The sequence below is a fragment of the Pollachius pollachius genome, assembly GCF_949987615.1.
Source record: "Pollachius pollachius genome assembly, chromosome: 8".
Lineage (NCBI taxonomy): Eukaryota > Metazoa > Chordata > Actinopteri > Gadiformes > Gadidae > Pollachius > Pollachius pollachius.
The window spans coordinates 463,581-479,900 of NC_136941.1; the positions used below are offsets into that span (position 1 = coordinate 463,581).

General features: G+C 46.6%; 1 protein-coding gene across 1 annotated transcript in view; it reads left to right on the forward strand.

Annotated features, from left to right (window-relative positions):
• Nucleotides 1–5,595: 5,595 nt before the first annotated feature.
• Nucleotides 5,596–16,320, forward strand: part of srm (spermidine synthase) — a gene marked incomplete at its 5' end in the record, with an annotated part of 15,222 nt that continues 4,497 nt past the window's right edge. Inside the window, one exon of the mRNA XM_079742269.1 lies at nucleotides 5,596–5,695. Within this exon, the coding sequence (XP_079598395.1) occupies nucleotides 5,596–5,695 (100 nt within the window). The remainder of the gene's footprint in view (nucleotides 5,696–16,320) is intronic.

The following is a 16,320-nucleotide window of genomic DNA, read 5'->3' on the forward strand; positions in this document are numbered from 1 at the left end:
TTTCGCCTGAGTGCCGTGCAGATGTGATTCTATCTGACAGATAAGTGCGACAAATAAGATTATTACATTTGAATAGGTGCATTCGTTGATAAGGATGCGCTGAACCACATACGGGCATAGTACCTATTACAGGATGTTTCTTGTTAAAACTGGCCTGTGGAATAGTGTGCTTCAAAACACACAGCAATAGATATAGTTCATTGTGTGGTATTGTATTTGTAAGGCACTGTTTGAAATTCTGTCATTATAATAACGGCTATTCATTTTAGATAAATAACCCTGTTTAAACGGACAAACTTTGACCGCCATGTGAGAAAATGTATGGAAAGCATCCAGAAACACTCTGGATTTATCATTTATCTGTTTTTTTCTTTTTTTAAGTGATTTAGTTTGAGGTTACCGTCAGAAGAAATTCCACTGTTTAGTCTAAGGCGGTTGAAACGAAGATGAAGAGCAAACAAATATTTGACGTATCTGCAAATGTGATGCACATCTGTCAAACAGCCCGGGGGTGAAAAGGAACACATAACAAGGCAACAAATGCTGATCCGGGACTTCTCTGCGGCAAAATAAAATATGGCTCAAGTTTTCATTAAGGTGCTATTGATTAGCTCTTCCTGGCAATGAATTATGGACTACATTAAATAAAAAGGAAAATATTTTTATGGCTCTGTTCAAGGCCTGCCAGAATCCCTTCTGCTCGCACCGACAGGCATTTGGTTTTCTCCCGGATTCTTGTGGTTTCTTCTTTTCTACTCGAGAACGAGGATTTAGCTGTAATTATATCCATGGCCAGTGAGGGTTGTATTGGTGGGAGGTGTGCATTAGTTTCAGATTTAAAAAAACGTCTAGCCTCACTGCTGTCCACTAATGGGCAACATTTCCTCAACTCACTTCAGCTGGCTTGTGTCCTGTGAGCTGAAATAACCCTGTTAACTCATAACATACTAGCATTTAACAAGATAGCAAAAAATAAAGAACCCCCCTTCACAAAACACAAAACAATAAAGATTTACCTTAAATCAATCATCCTCGATCATTATGCTAATGTTCTGGCATGGGCATCCACACATCTGCTGGTCCACTGACACGTAGATAGCAGCTTAAAGAATGCACATGAAATCAAGGACAAAGTTCCTAGACATGTCCATGGTCCATGTTTTTTTTCCCCCAGCATATTTGTTCCAGAGATGGACCAAACCAAGAGTTTTGTATACGTGCTGTATTCATTCAGTTTTGTAAATCTCAATCAATTCAAAGCATCTGTTTGGTACATTCGGTATGCAGCACAGAAAATGCTGGTTCAGGCTTGTTGATGCAGTACCGCAACCGGCCACCGAGGTCGGTCACCAGCCCCAGTGCTGTTCATGAGGTGGCTGATTTGTTGTTTTTTAGTTTTTGCATCATTGGAATTTAGTGGCTGTGAAAAGCGGTTGTTCCAGTGATTTACATCTCTTAACATCAGCCTTTAACCAGTCCATCTCGTTCTGCGGTTGGCCTCGGCATTCATTCTGTGATGATCAATCATTTATTTTAGGACACTTCTTGTCAGCAAAGTATTTGAGTAAATAGAACATGATCATGGGCAGATGCATTCAGCGATTTACCAAGCATTTTCCATGAGTTGATGGGTGTACATGATTCTTATAGGGAAAGTTTCCCATGGTGGGCAGTAAGTAAGTAAGAACAAAGGAAACAAGGTGAGGGGAGTGATCATCATGGAGAGTTTAGGATTGGCCGTGCCTGAAGTCAGCCATGGTGGGAGAGACCAAGTTTACTTGCAATAGCTACACCAGGGGGTAAAGTGGACACGTCTGCAAGGCTGCAGGATAGCTAGAGGAATCTGCACATAGAATAAGTCTGATGATTGGCGTGGTCTCAGTAGCAGACTTCGTTGCGATGCAAACATTAACCAAGGCATACATCCCTAGGTGCATGGAGCACGGATTCAAATGCCCTTCAATTTGTTAAGAGGCAGTGCAATGAAGGTTTAGATTTTATTTGTACAAAATGTGGTATTATCATTATGAACACATTTTCCACAACAGAAAATAATATAGTAGACTAATCGTCTGGGTGCCGCTGTAGCAGTTAAATTTAATTGCGAACAGTTTTTACATTGACCTGGAGATTAAAATGACAGTTAAAGTAAATTGTTGGTTAAAATAAATGTATTTATACCTTGCTAATGTCAGGTAAGTTCTTGTTTAACGATGAGTTTTGGCAGCGACATTTCCCTGTTGCCTTGAAGAACCAGGGCTGTGTATTAACTGTAGCTTTGAACGAAACTGTGGTAACCGCAAAATAAGGTATAGAAACCATGTGTCACCGAGTTTGACATAAAGATCATGTCACAAGGGGATTATCTGTAAATGAATCCACTGGGGTGCGGCAGTAATTATGCTACTAAGGGACAATTTCTGAATTTCATAAATGCCAAGAAGATGAAAGCAGAACCAACTGTTGTTCATATAAAGTACGCAAACTGGTTCCTCAAGGTGAAACATGTGGAAATTATCAAAATTTGCATATTATTATGTGTTGTGATTCATCTTTAATTAAATGACCTAGCTGCCAATAGTGACTAGATTAATTCAACAATATTAAGAATTAACGTTTGCGTACTATACACTACATTTTGGTAGGTAATGACAGTAGCTGTGGCAGATGTCTTGACAGAGAGGTCAGTGAGGCAAATATTACGAAAACAATAGAATTTACGATCAAAATACTTTTTTGTTTTTCCCATAATGGCTGTTGAAACTAGTGTTCAGGCAGAAGCAAGTACACCTAAAAACAGCTACAAATTCGCATTTACACCAAACCTTAATCCTGGGGTAGCTTGCCCCCTGAGCCGCCCTAGTAGGGTTACCTTTCTCCTGGGGTACCGTGCCCCCTAGTCGAGCAGCGTTCCTCTCCCCGTCCCCTGACCCGTCTGCCTGATCATGACGGGTCAGGAATACATTCACTGGACTGGATCATTCTTCACTTACAGAGCCCCTCTCCGTGAATAGCGGGCCTAATAGCCCAGCCCTCCTGACGACTAGCCACGCCGCCGTGTTCAGACTGAAGGTACTTAACACGCCAGGTGTTTGGGCCGAGATTTTTCCGCAAGACGAATGGAAAAGTTCCGCACCCCTCGAACGCGCCATTAATACGGCTCGTACGCCTTCTGCCGCCGCCGCCACAGAGCTGCAAAAGGAAATGTTTTATTGCAGAATGCTGTCTTTGTCAGGCATAGCTCTCAGTTTACGTTTTCAGGTAATTACAGTGTTGAGCACACTAGAGTGGCACAAATTTGCACTTTGGGGGAAGAATTAGTTGGCTGACTGCCCATCAGTACTGCTAGGGTCTGGTCACGATAGTAGCACAAACACAAACACAAAAGTGTGTGAGTCAACGTTTCTGCTTGGCTCCAGAGATATTGTTCCTGACTGAATCCGAGACATACCTTCTCCATGTTTAGCTTTTCTACTTTTTAGGTTTGTGTTTTAATATTCATTCATTAGAAGAGGATGTTGTGTTGAATTAAACATATATTATATCGCCAGGTTTTCCTTTTCCTTCACATAAAAACAACAATCTAACAATTTAACAAGACTGTCCTGGTTCCAGTTAGGATGACCCAAAAAGGTGGGGACACACACAGACACACACAGACGCTTTTAAACAACAACAAGAAGGACACATTGAATTTGTCTTTGAGGACCCTAGTATATAAAACCGCGCTGGACTTGAGTGCTCTGATATGTGAAAGTATCTTCATATTTCAGTCAAATGTTTCCATAGGCTAGTGTTATTTTGTGTTGTTTCATTATAGCCAAAGCTAAACTTGACCTTCATGGGTTCACCTGGGTATGTTAGAGAGAGAGAGAGAGAGAGAGAGAGAGAGAGAGACCGAGAGAGAGAGAGACCGAGAGAGAGAGACCGAGAGAGAGAGACCAAGAGAGAGAGCGATGCACAGCAGTGATTAAAGCCAGTTCCTCTTTATTACATATGGAATGTCCTCCTAGCTGATTGAAATATCCGCATATTGCTGCCATTATCGCCGCCCACTAGAGCCCAGAGTTTTAATAATTTGCAGCAGCAAGGAGGCAGATGAGAGACCATTAGTTACCATCAAGTTACTTCCATTCAGGTATTCAATCTCTGAAGTATGGCCATCACAGGATCTCCATCGCAAGGTGCAACAACAAAAAAGCCACATTGTTAGATCCCTTCATCGAGTCTTCGTCGATGTACGATAATCAACCCAGCAGAAACCAAATCAATACTTGGCAAAGGAATAGTCCATATAGTGTGCAGTGTTTATAGTATGATCATGTGAAGGGGAAAAATAACAATAAGTAATCTCATACCATTTAGCTGTTCTATGCTAAGTTAATGTAATCCGCTAATGTTTGGTGTAACACATCAATCATGCAAAAATCTATTGTTGCATTAGCCTTGAAAGAACAATAATAATAAAAATGCTATAATGGTTTTGGCTTCCTTTCCATAAATCATGGCGCGAGGTGTGTGTGTGTGTGTGTGTGTGTGTGTGTGTGTGTGTGTGTGTGTGTGTGTGTGTGTGTGTGTGTGTGTGTGTGTGTGTGTGTGTGTGTGTGTGTGTGTGTGTGTGTGTGTGTGATGGGGGTCGCGACAGTTGGAGCTTCCCAACTTGCAGGGCAGGCCATTTCAGATCGTCTGGGCCTTGGAGAGGAGGATGCTGAATATTGATACTGTTGGGAACAATAACCGGGGCTTCGGTCGGACCTTGTTCAGGCTGAAGTAGTTTGAGGCACTGCGGCTCACATCAACGTCTCTCTGGAGATGACCCGGACCCTCCCTTCTGCGATGACATGAGGGGCTGGTTCTGCTCGATGGCCACTCAGTCGCCCGCGGTAAATCAACAAGCAAACGCATAAAGAATAACATTGTGCAGAGATTTACCGTAACACTGGAAAACCCTATGAAATATACATTAAACAAAAGCCCCCCCGACGTCGAGGACGGCTGAACGACAATGTGTGGATAGAGAGAGCGGCAGAGACACAGAGGGCTGTCATGGAGAGCAGCTAAGCATCTTGATGTGTTAAAGAGTCTCTCCGTAGTGCGGTTTCACCGGGGGCTCTGCGCTCCTCTGAGCCTGAAGAGGCTTCTCCGCTTCACACGCTGTCTCCTCCAACCTGCCTCCTTCAGCCTGCGCTCGCTGGGGGTGGAGGAGACAAGACGGTGAAATAGGAAAATAGAAAAAAAGGAAATACTGTGTGGAATTAATAATCCTTTCTAGTCCGCGTAATCACTCCGTTTTGAACCTAAACCGAACAGGGCAACAAAACAAATCAGTTTTGGGGAAAGAATACATGTATTTTAATGCCCTCAAGCTAAACTAATTAAAGACGACACCTCATTTGCATAAATAAGCATTATAATTTGCATGCAGGCACGGGGGAATAGTGGGTAGAGAAAAGAAAGCAATATTTTGCAGCCCTGCTAATTTCATTTTATTTGGGATTTGAGCTTAATAAAGATTCATTTTGGAGGGGGGCTTGGGAGGGGGCGGGGAGAGGAAAACAATCAAGGGGGGGGGTGGAATTTGAACTATCTCCAAAGATGCAGCAGCCCCGCATTCAAAGAGCGGTCCCTGTCAGCGTGCGTCTCCTAATCTGGAGTGGCACGGCCTGGCCCGGCTCCAGCTCCAACTCCTTGAAAGGTAACAAAATGAAAAAAATAAGACATTTTTTAGAGCCCAATTTATTAGCATGCGTTCCTGGCATCGGGCGCAGAATTAATGGCGGTGACTGATAATGACGGTAATCGCGGCACAAATGGGGTGTTGAAATAGCAAACAACGGGCACCAGGCATGTAATGGGGCTTTTATTAATTACCCCCGGTCCCTAGCCTGAGCGGGCCCCAGGATTTACTGTGGCAGTGCCAACCCGTCGACGGGAGGTCAGTCCGGGGGGGGGGGGGGGGGGGGGGGGGGGGGGTGAGTAATGGGCCGTACCTTTGGACTCTGTGGAAGTTTAGCCGAGGTGCTGTGGGTGAAGTACGGACGTTTCAGGAAGTCTTTCAGGTCTTTAGAGGTTTTGCCAAACTTTGGACGATGACTCAACCGCTCTAAAGGGGTAAAGGCCAAAGCCTATCTGGGAATCAGTTTGCTTTATCGTCAGTTTGAGTTTGTCCCAGAGCGACTTCTGGCGGATTCAGACACATGCCGTGAAGAGCTGGCGGGACCGATTGACGTGGGGGAGGGACCGAACCAAGGGCCTTCGGGTTGGGAGTGTAACCCTACATGTCCGTAGCTATGAGGTCACCGAGGTCCAGACCTCTTTCATTTTTGAAGAGATTTGCCTGAAAAATCGAACCTCAATACAACTGGATACAAAATCAGCTGTTGAGAACTTTATCCCTATACCTCAGTATTACCTCAGGGCATTCGTCCCATACCTCACTATACCTCAGTATTACACACACCTCACTATACCTCAGTATTACACACACCTCACTATACCTCAGTATTACACACACCTCACTAAACCTTAGTATTACACACACCTCACTAAACCTTAGTATTACACACACCTCACTATACCTCAGTATTACACACACCTCACTAAACCTTAGTATTACACACACCTCACTATACCTCAGTATTACACACACCTCACTATACCTCAGTATTACACACACCTCACTATACCTCAGTATTACACACACCTCACTATACCTCAGTATTACACACACCTCACTAAACCTTAGTGTTGCCTCAGGGTTTTTCCGTCCCGGAGGAGCATAAGGACACATTATCAGGTGGGGTCGCCCACAGCCCATCTCATCAACAGGAAGGGATTGATTAAAGGTCTCCTTTATTACTCTCTGCATCGTTAATGGATGCTAGACTTTTGAAAATGGAAGGAACAATTTGAATTTTATTGCTTCGTGGCCCGACAGATTTATATAAATCAGACCACGGATGTACACTTTATTTTTTTTCAGTAAAAGACTAAACCACTGTGTGCATGCGTAATCGACATGTTTGCATTCAAAGCGCACGCTATATACATGCAATCTCCTTTGATTGGCAGGATCTGCTGATGGATAATTGAGCTGGAGGGCATTTGTGGAATCGTTCTATTCTTTGCTCTTCAGTATTTAGGACCGCAATGTATTTCTGAATGTTCTTAATACAGAGTTTGATACACTCTGTTCGATTAATCATTTGTATGAATTATGACTTTTACTGGTAAATAAAGTTTACTTTACGCATTTTACTGGCCTTGTCCTGGTAGACATTCGCTCATTCATCTCAGTTCTGTTTCTCCGTCCGTCTGCCAAACGTAGGCAGGTGGATTTCATCTCTGGGAGTAAAAAGTCCCGATGGTTTGAGAGAACCTCCAGAGATAAAAGAAGCACTGGGATCATAGCAGCTGGAGTGACATTGAAGTTTGTTGTGTCTTCCATCCAATATCGGCGCAATTAAACAAGATAATCATCCGCTTTGATTGCTGTAGTTAACAAAGTCATGGCAGTCAGCATAACATTTCATTTTTTTATTAGCCTCATCGTTGATTATGTGATTTTATGATTGTTCTGATGATTCTATGAACCTCTCTGGCAACCGTTGAATAAAAGGAGAGATATATTCTTTATAGCCCAAGCGTCCTTTAAGCAAAATCGTATGTGCTTCACAAAGAGAGAATAGTTTGAAACAAGCTTACGATGTAAATGCTATTCAGAACATAGTTTCATTATTAGCCACCCCATGAATGAATCCTTTTCTTCTGACTTAACAAAGGTCAGTAGGAGAGGCCCAGCTCTGCAGTGCTTCTGCCTTACTGACTTCTGGCAGTTGGCCTCGGAAAGCTCTGCCACATAATGTGGCTTTGCGTGACAAAGGAGTGGATGTGGTATATTTATCTGTCGATTCCGCCCCAGGCATTGAGCTAGGCATTAACGCACAACATCTCACCGTTCAGGTTCAGCTCAATTTTTTTGTCGTGTGTGCTTTATTTGAGTCCATCAAATCCTTCACGTACTCGGGGATGTATTTGAATATGTATTTGAGTAAATCTCCTTCATCGTATGGTGAGCTCCAGAAACAGGGTCCATGCCTCTCTGATATATCCAGTCCTAGCGTTGCTACTGTACCAAAACACACACCTTTCTCTGAAGTCTTTTGAACCAAAAAAGGAGAGGTTTTTTATGCTTCACAGCCCTATTAAAACGTAGGACAACAGAGGCTATTTCAAAGACCTTCAACGGTCTTCATGCACCTTATTCTCAACTTTTATCTCCCAGCGTTTGATATCCACACGTTAGCTCCAATTAGCGGGGAGACCACGCTCAGGCAACTTTTATAAAGCTCTTTTCTTGTAGGGTTAGTGAAATGCCTTTCATAGGCGAAGCTTTTTATGAGCGATCGGAGCGACATGAAACATTGGCCGTCCCCACTCCCTGAATGGTTAACATTTCACAGCTTTCTGGGAGCTGTCTTTTATCCATAAATACAAATATGCATTTCTTTACGAGCTGCTGTTGAGTCGCGTGTCCAAACAAGGCACAGGGTGAACCGTAGGAAGGTTGAGAGGGGTTATTAATTACCGGCTATACTCAGAGTCGCTTTGGGTCAAGGTTTGCCCAGTTTATGTAAACATTGGTTTTGGTTGTGTTTCTAAATTGGACCCCTTATCTTAGTTATCTTATCTTATTATTCTAAGCTTCAGAAATGACAAAGCTGTTTCTTAACATATTATTTAAAAGTTATGGCCTTATGTTAAGGGTTCTTCTTTACAATGTTTTAGTCGATCAGAAACAGTCTTTCTCACAAAGGTGGGATTCTCACAGATGGATCAGTTTCTTTAACACATTATTTTGATGCATAAACAGAACATGCAGAACATTGTGCATCACAGACTCTTTTTGTCCTCAAAGGAGTCTCAGTGCCACTGGTACATGCTGATCCACATACCCCATAGAACTGGGAAATATTCATCTCTGTCGTTCGCTTTGTTTGTGTTTTCACCTCAAGTACCTGTTCCCTGGGCGTGTTTTATCTGTCATGCGTTAGAAATTTATTAAAAAAGAGGCATGCTGTAACATAGCAAAACAAGTTTGTGCGTAATGCTGGATATTTTAAAATAAATTTGTCTTCTGACAGGTAGCCTGCTGTTGCTTCAGACTCGCCTCTCACTCTCCACTGGAGCTGAATGGGAGACAATATCCTTATTTTACAGTCAAATGCATAAGAATGTACACCAGCCTGCACGTAGGCAGGCATTCTTGACACCCACACAGACGCACACACCCACACTCCCACACATACACACCTCGAAGTATCCTCCTTTGACCCTTTTTTAATAACCAGTTCACGTTCCTCTCCATTCCATCTAGTTATACTCTCAATCCCGGACAAGCTTATAATCATAAAACCACGTTAATTTATGGCTTAATAGTGGCCTTCAGAAACAGGGCGCTATGTTTAATAAACAAATGAATGTGCTATTCACTATTTAATCAGTTGACCTGTTCATGGACACTACAGGTAGATTGTGGACACGGGGGTTTGAACCCGCAACCTTTCGGCTGAGAGTCAAACAAACCAAACTTACTCTGCAGGCCCCCATTGATGCAACTTATTAATGTGAACGCTCCAAAGAGTTCCTGCTCCAAAGCCCAGCGCATCCGGGCTGTGGAGGTGGAGATGGATGTGGTTGTGGTGGTGGAGGTGGTGCTGGAGGTGGTGCTGGAGGTGGTGGTGGTGCTGGTGTCGTCCTCCCATGCTGCTGGGCGGTGTCTCGTCCAGGCTCATATTGCCTCACCTGGTCCCTGTTTACCTCAGATGGTGGGATTAGGGCGCAGCCTGTATGAAGACATCCACCCTAATCCACCCCCAGCCTCCAGGTACCCAGACACAGGCCTCCCCGCAGCCCCCCAGGGGTGGCCGGGCACAGCCATACTGGGGGGGGGGGGGGGGGGTGCAATATTTTGACTTCTGTGCAAGGCGTTATCTTCTTTATGAATAACAGGTGGGCCGGGTTCGGAATCAGGGGGGCCGGAAATCATGGTGGGAGTCTTTGTCTTTGTGTGTGTCTGTGTTCAGTGTGTAGGGAGGGTGTGTGTGTGTTGTGTGTAGGGTGTGTGTCTGTTGGGGGAGGGGGTGTTAGCAGCTAATCACTAGTGGATTGGAATGGAATGGGACCAATCAGCTGGCCTCAGTCGCTGTCATGTGACCCGTGCAGCCCCAGTTGTGAACGGGGTCTGGGATGATACAGATGGGAATTTACAGAAATCTTTGGGAAAATTGTCTGTACTTTTCGGAAAAAATACAGATTTGTCTAAGAGACTCCTCTATAGATGAAAACTTTAAAATTGTTTTGGCAAAATACATGTACAATTAATTAAGAGCTAATTGATAGCCAATTGATTTCCCACAGTGCTGAATGTCCTTTGATAGCTTTACACTTTCAGTTATAATTTAAAAGTTTGGGCTCCGGTAAACATCGTCAACTTCCTCTTCAGTATTTCTCCTCAGACTCCGCCCACAACTCCGCTAACTACATAGGCGAGTGGAGGAGGAAATTTCTTATTTATGCAATATGCAAACAATTAAGTCCTTCTCATTAGTGATATAATGAGATCGTAATTAGCAGTAGTAATTATTAATTGTATTTAATACATTTCTTCTTGCTTATTGACTTATCAAAGCAATTTCATCTGGCAATTAACAGTCTCATAGTTTTTCATAGTTTAGTCTTAAGTCGTTTTATCAGTTTATTTATTTACTTTTGTGACGCCGTTTATTTATTAATATCACAACATATAAACGCATTGATACGCGCCGACTCAACCAGCAGCTATTTAACACTCGTAAGTCACAGCGACTGCGGATAAAAGCGTCTGCTCAGCGACAAAAACACGGAAACGCACGTGTAGACAAACGTCCGTCTTCACGACAACACCGCAACACAAATAAAGTCAATCACGCACCGAGTGAAAAAAAATCAATCATTAAAAAAAAAAAAAGAAAAGTAAAGAGAAAACACGGCGACGCAAACAAAGCCTCCATTAAACGGGACGGGTGGGGGGCTGGATGTGTTCCCCCTGTCGGAGGCTGCGAGGCCAAGCGTGGAGCCGGTGAGGAGCGATGGAGTAAAGCAGAGCTCCGTCCGCGTGCCGACGGCCGCGCCGTTCCCGCTCCACGCATTCATCTCTCCCTGCTCTCTGATTTTCTTTGACTTAATAGCCTAACAGGGAGAGGGAGAGGGAGAGTCGTGCTCTTTGATGTGAATACCCCGGCCGCTATTCCTCCAAAGGATCTGTGTAATAAGATCATACGATACATGACACGTTTCCATTCACTTTCTAGTGTTTGATTTGCTAAGCGAGGGGGATTTTGGAACAAAAGAGTAACACAGGTTTTTCTTTCTACCTAAGAGATTATCGGTTTGATTCCGGTGTGCGTCGCGCTGTGTGGTAACCCTGGACGTTTGGCTCAACGTTTGCCTTTCTGTGACTTGAAGCGGGGAGATAGAGTTGCATTCAAAAGTTGACGGACAGCTCTTCAAACGCTCGCTGGCGTTCCGCTGTCGGCTCTCGGCAGATTCCAGCAGAGCTCTCGCCAACACTCCACATCTGAATTAGTTTTTGCACTCTGTTCAGATAGATCCCAAGTAATATAAACAGAGTGCTAAATAATTGCTCAATACAAATTAAACTGAACTGTATTGTTCTGTTGAGGAGTGGTGGTGGTGGTTGTGGGGGGGGGGGGGGGGGGGGGGGGGGGGGTTGCAGAATTAATTTTTGTGTGACTTCTATCTTAAAAACCAATCCCATTTGATCCGATTATTACAACCACAGCGCATCGACTTATCATTGGTCTAATGAGTTGTGGATCTTTTCATACAAACTAATCACATTTCTAATCAATTCCCCCCCGCAGGAAGGGGGCAGCGGTGGAGGGATCAGGGCGTCCGCGGCGCCGGGACTTGATTGATCATCAGTGAAGTGGACGCCGTCTCCAGAACAGCCTCATCAAGGTGAGTCCGCGTCGGGCGGTTCATGGAGCTCCTCCCCGGAGCAACTTAGGGTGCTACCCAGGCCAGGGGCCGGGGGGGACTGTGGACCAGGAGGGGGTAGGATACAGCGGCCTACTGGGTAGGATACTGGGTAGGATACTGGGTAGGATACAGCGGCCTACTGGGTAGGATACTGGGTAGGATACTGGGTAGGATACAGCGGCCTACTGGGTAGGATACTGGGTAGGATACAGCGGCCTACTGGGTAGGATACTGGGTAGGATACTGGGTAGGATACAGCGGCCTACTGGGTAGGATACTGGGTAGGATACAGCGGCCTACTGGGTAGGATACAGCGGCCTACTGGGTAGGATACTGGGTAGGATACATTGGTCTACTGGGTAGGATACAGCGGCCTACTGGGTAGGATACTGGGTAGGATACTGGGTAGGATACTGGGTAAGATACAGCGGCCTACTGGGTAGGATACTGGGTAGGATACTGGGTAGGATACAGCGGCCTACTGGGTAGGATACTGGGTAGGATACACCGGCCTACTGGGTAGGATACATCGGTCTACTGGGTAGGATACAGCGGCCTACTGGGTAGGATACAACGGCCTACTGGGTAGGATACTGGGTAGGATACATCGGTCTACTGGGTAGGATACAGCGGCCTACTGGGTAGGATTTGGCGGCCTACTGGGTAGGATACTGGGTAGGATACTGGGTAGGATACTGGGTAGGATTCGGCGGCCTACTGGGTTTGATTCCCAGGTTGAACACTTTGTGTTCTGCGTTTCCCTCTATGTTTAAGGGAGCGTTAAGCATTGGGTGAGGGTAGTTTGTGGAACTGCTGCAAAATAAATTGATCCAATTGCGGATTTCGACAAACAAATAAGATTCAAGATTATCAGGGTGATCCCCATTTCTTTAGAATTTTACAAAATATGTAAAGTTCCCAAAGCAGGTTAGCACCTTCCCACCTTCCTCCTCATTGCCCCATTTAACAGGACCGTATCACCATCCTCGTATCGATACATCTGTACACCGGCGCTCGGAGCAGGCAGGGCCTGTGCACCGCTGGAGCGCAGTGCTGGTATCTGTGTTCACCTCCTCTCCATTGAACAGCTTAATTGACTCAAACGCGCGTGCACGCGTGCACACCGCGGTAGTCATGATGCCCTAAGGCCCCCATTAATTAGCCTGTGAAAACCCAGGAGCTGGGAGCCATCAGCAGGTGCCTGTTTGCCTTGGTGTGGGACCGGCGTTTGGCAGTGCTGCTGTGGCTCATTATAAATCCATAATTAAGTTACAGTTTTATTTGCCTATCTCTATTTGTGTTTTTCTATCTTTAAACTGGCTCATCGTGGTTTGAACCTCGGCTCCTGTAGCGCCGGCACACGTTTTGGGGAAGGCTTGCTGTGGAGCTCTCTATCATAGCGCGCCAATTACCAGGCCTGTAAGGGAGGGGGGAGTGTGTCTGTGTGTCTGTCTCGGCCGCGTCCTACAGGTGTTTTTAAAAACAGAGACGTCAAACCCCTCAGAACGACCTTGATTCGCTCTTCGTTTCGGAAAACAAGCTGAACTGTGCGACCCCCCCCTCCATTTTTTTCGAAAGACAAGAAAAACAAACACAGACCCCCCCGTCCCTCCCCCCTCCCTCCCCATCACCCTCTTCCTCCTCCTCCCTCCCCCTCTCTCTCCCTCCCCCTCTCTCTCCCCCTCCCTCTCCCTCCCACCCTCCCTGCCCGCCGGATTGAAGGACTGCCTCTCAACCTCCCCTCAATCCTCCCCCCCACCAGTCCTTCTCCAACCCGCGTCGGGGGGTCCATTACTGGGGTAAATGAATGGGAAGAGGCAGCTCTCTCTCTCTCTCTCTCTCTCTCTCTCTCTCTCTCTCTCTCTCTCTCTCTCTCTCTCTCTCTCTCTCTCTCTCTCTCTCCTTCCCTCTCCCTCTGTCTCTCTCTCTCTCTGTCTCTCTCCCTCTCTCTCTCTCGCTCTCTCTGTCTCTCTCTCTCTGTCTCTCTCTCTCTCGCTCTCTCTCTCTCTCTCTCTCTCTCTCTCTCTCCCTCCCACTCCCTCTCTCTCTCTCTCTCTCTCTCTCTCATCGCTCTCTCCCTCCCTCTCCCTCTCTCTCTCTCTGTCTCTCTCTCTCTGTCTCTCTCCCTCTCTCTCTCTCGCTCTCTCTGTCTCTCTCTCTCTGTCTCTCTCTCTCTCTCTCTCTCTCTCTCTCTCTCTCTCTCTCTCGGGGTGATGTCTGTCACTCTGAAGCTGCTGGGGAGAGGGGGGACTCGGGGGGGGGGGGGGGCTTAGCTGGTGGCCTACAAGGACGATGAGCTGAGAAGAGAGTGCACACACAAACGCAAACACACAAGCACACACATGCAAACACGCACGCTGACAAACAGCGGCACTCACACACATAAACCCGTGCACACATGCGAACACACACACACACACACACACACACACACACACACACACACACACACACACACACACACACACACACACACACACACACACACACACACACACACGCGCGCACACACCTGGGGCCACGGTGGCGGTCTCTTCCAGGGAGCCGGGCTCCGGGGCCCTGCGAGGGTTCGGCTCCGGGCAGGAAGCGAAGGTTAACGACCTTGTTAGTCGGAGAGCCGCGGTGAGGCCCCGCCTCCTCACCGGAGAGGTTGAGCGACCCCCACCCTCCTCACCGGAGAGGTTGAGCGACCCCCACCCTCCACCACCTTATTCAGGGGAAAAAGAATCCCACAGAAGAGTAAATTGGCTGCGAGGAAATAAAAAAGCTTCCGTTGAGATCAGTAACGTGCGGTTGATTGCTAAATAATTACGCCAAGGTGTGTCGTCGGCGGCAGAAGAAGCTGTTGCCACGTGGATCTTATAAAACACGAGGTTAAAATTAAATATGCAATGAGTTTTCACTTGCTGCGGTAAAATGGAAAATATTGTGCCTGACAGTTTTTTAATATCTCGCCTCCATCGAATTCTGCGTAATTACTGCATCGCAAAAAAAAACCTGTCCAGATTTGTTAACTGTTGCCATGGCACTTCACCGAGGTGGCAAACAAACAGATGCTTGTTTTCCTCTGTTCTGCTGAACAGGAACGGTCCCAGAACTGAGCTTTGGGGAACACCTCGACACACACACACACACACACACACACACACACACACACACACACACACACACACACACACACACACACACACACACACACACACACACACACACACACACAGAATAACAGACACACACAATAACACACACACACACAATAACACATGCAGACGCGCACACACACACACACACACACACACACACACACACACACACACAATAACAGACACACACAATAACACACACATTCACACACACAATAACACATGCAGACGCGCACACACACACACACACACAATAACAGACACACACAATAACACACACATTCACACACACAATAACACATGCAGACGCGCACCACACACACACGCACGCACGCAGGCACGCACGCATGCACACACACTCAATAACAGACACACTCAATAACACACACACACACACATACACACACACACACACACGCACAATAACACACACACACACAATAACACACACAGACGCACATGCCAGGCAGACACACGCACACACACTAACACACTAACACACGCACAGGATTATTCCTCCAGTCTTTCCCTGATTATTCCTATCTCTTCACTTCACCGACCACACAGCTCTGGTGAACCTCAGCAGTCAACAGTTTTCCGGTTTCCCGACAGGTATTGAATCAGCCCCACTTTGTCTCCCCCCCCCCCCCCCGCTGCGCTCAGCCGGGGGGGGGGGGGGGGGGGGGGGGGGGGGGGGGGGGGGGACATCCTCCGTGTTGTAATAAGGGCCAGCTGATATAATGAAGGTCATTGTAATCACAGCTTATGTTCAAGGAGTCGACACACTGGAGCTCCACCTGCTTCTCTTCAATCTGTGAAGCCCCTGCTCCTGTGGGCTGGGTCGGGGGGGGTGGGTCGGGGGGGTGGGTCGGGGGTGGTGGATGGGTGGAGTGGGGGGGGGGGGGGGGGGCCCGTGGGATGGAGCTGATAGTGTTATCGCTGCTAACCTGACTCTAATACGGCGCCCTCTCCCTCCACTGTGTGTGTCAGCGTGGGGGTGAGGCCCCCCCCGCCGTTGCTCCACGTGTGGAGAGGTACGCCGGCTCCGTCTTAACCTCAACCCGTCCTGCTGCAATCCATCCCAAGGTGTTTGGCCCTCGCCCTATCTCCCTCTCTCTCTCTCTCCCTCTCTCTC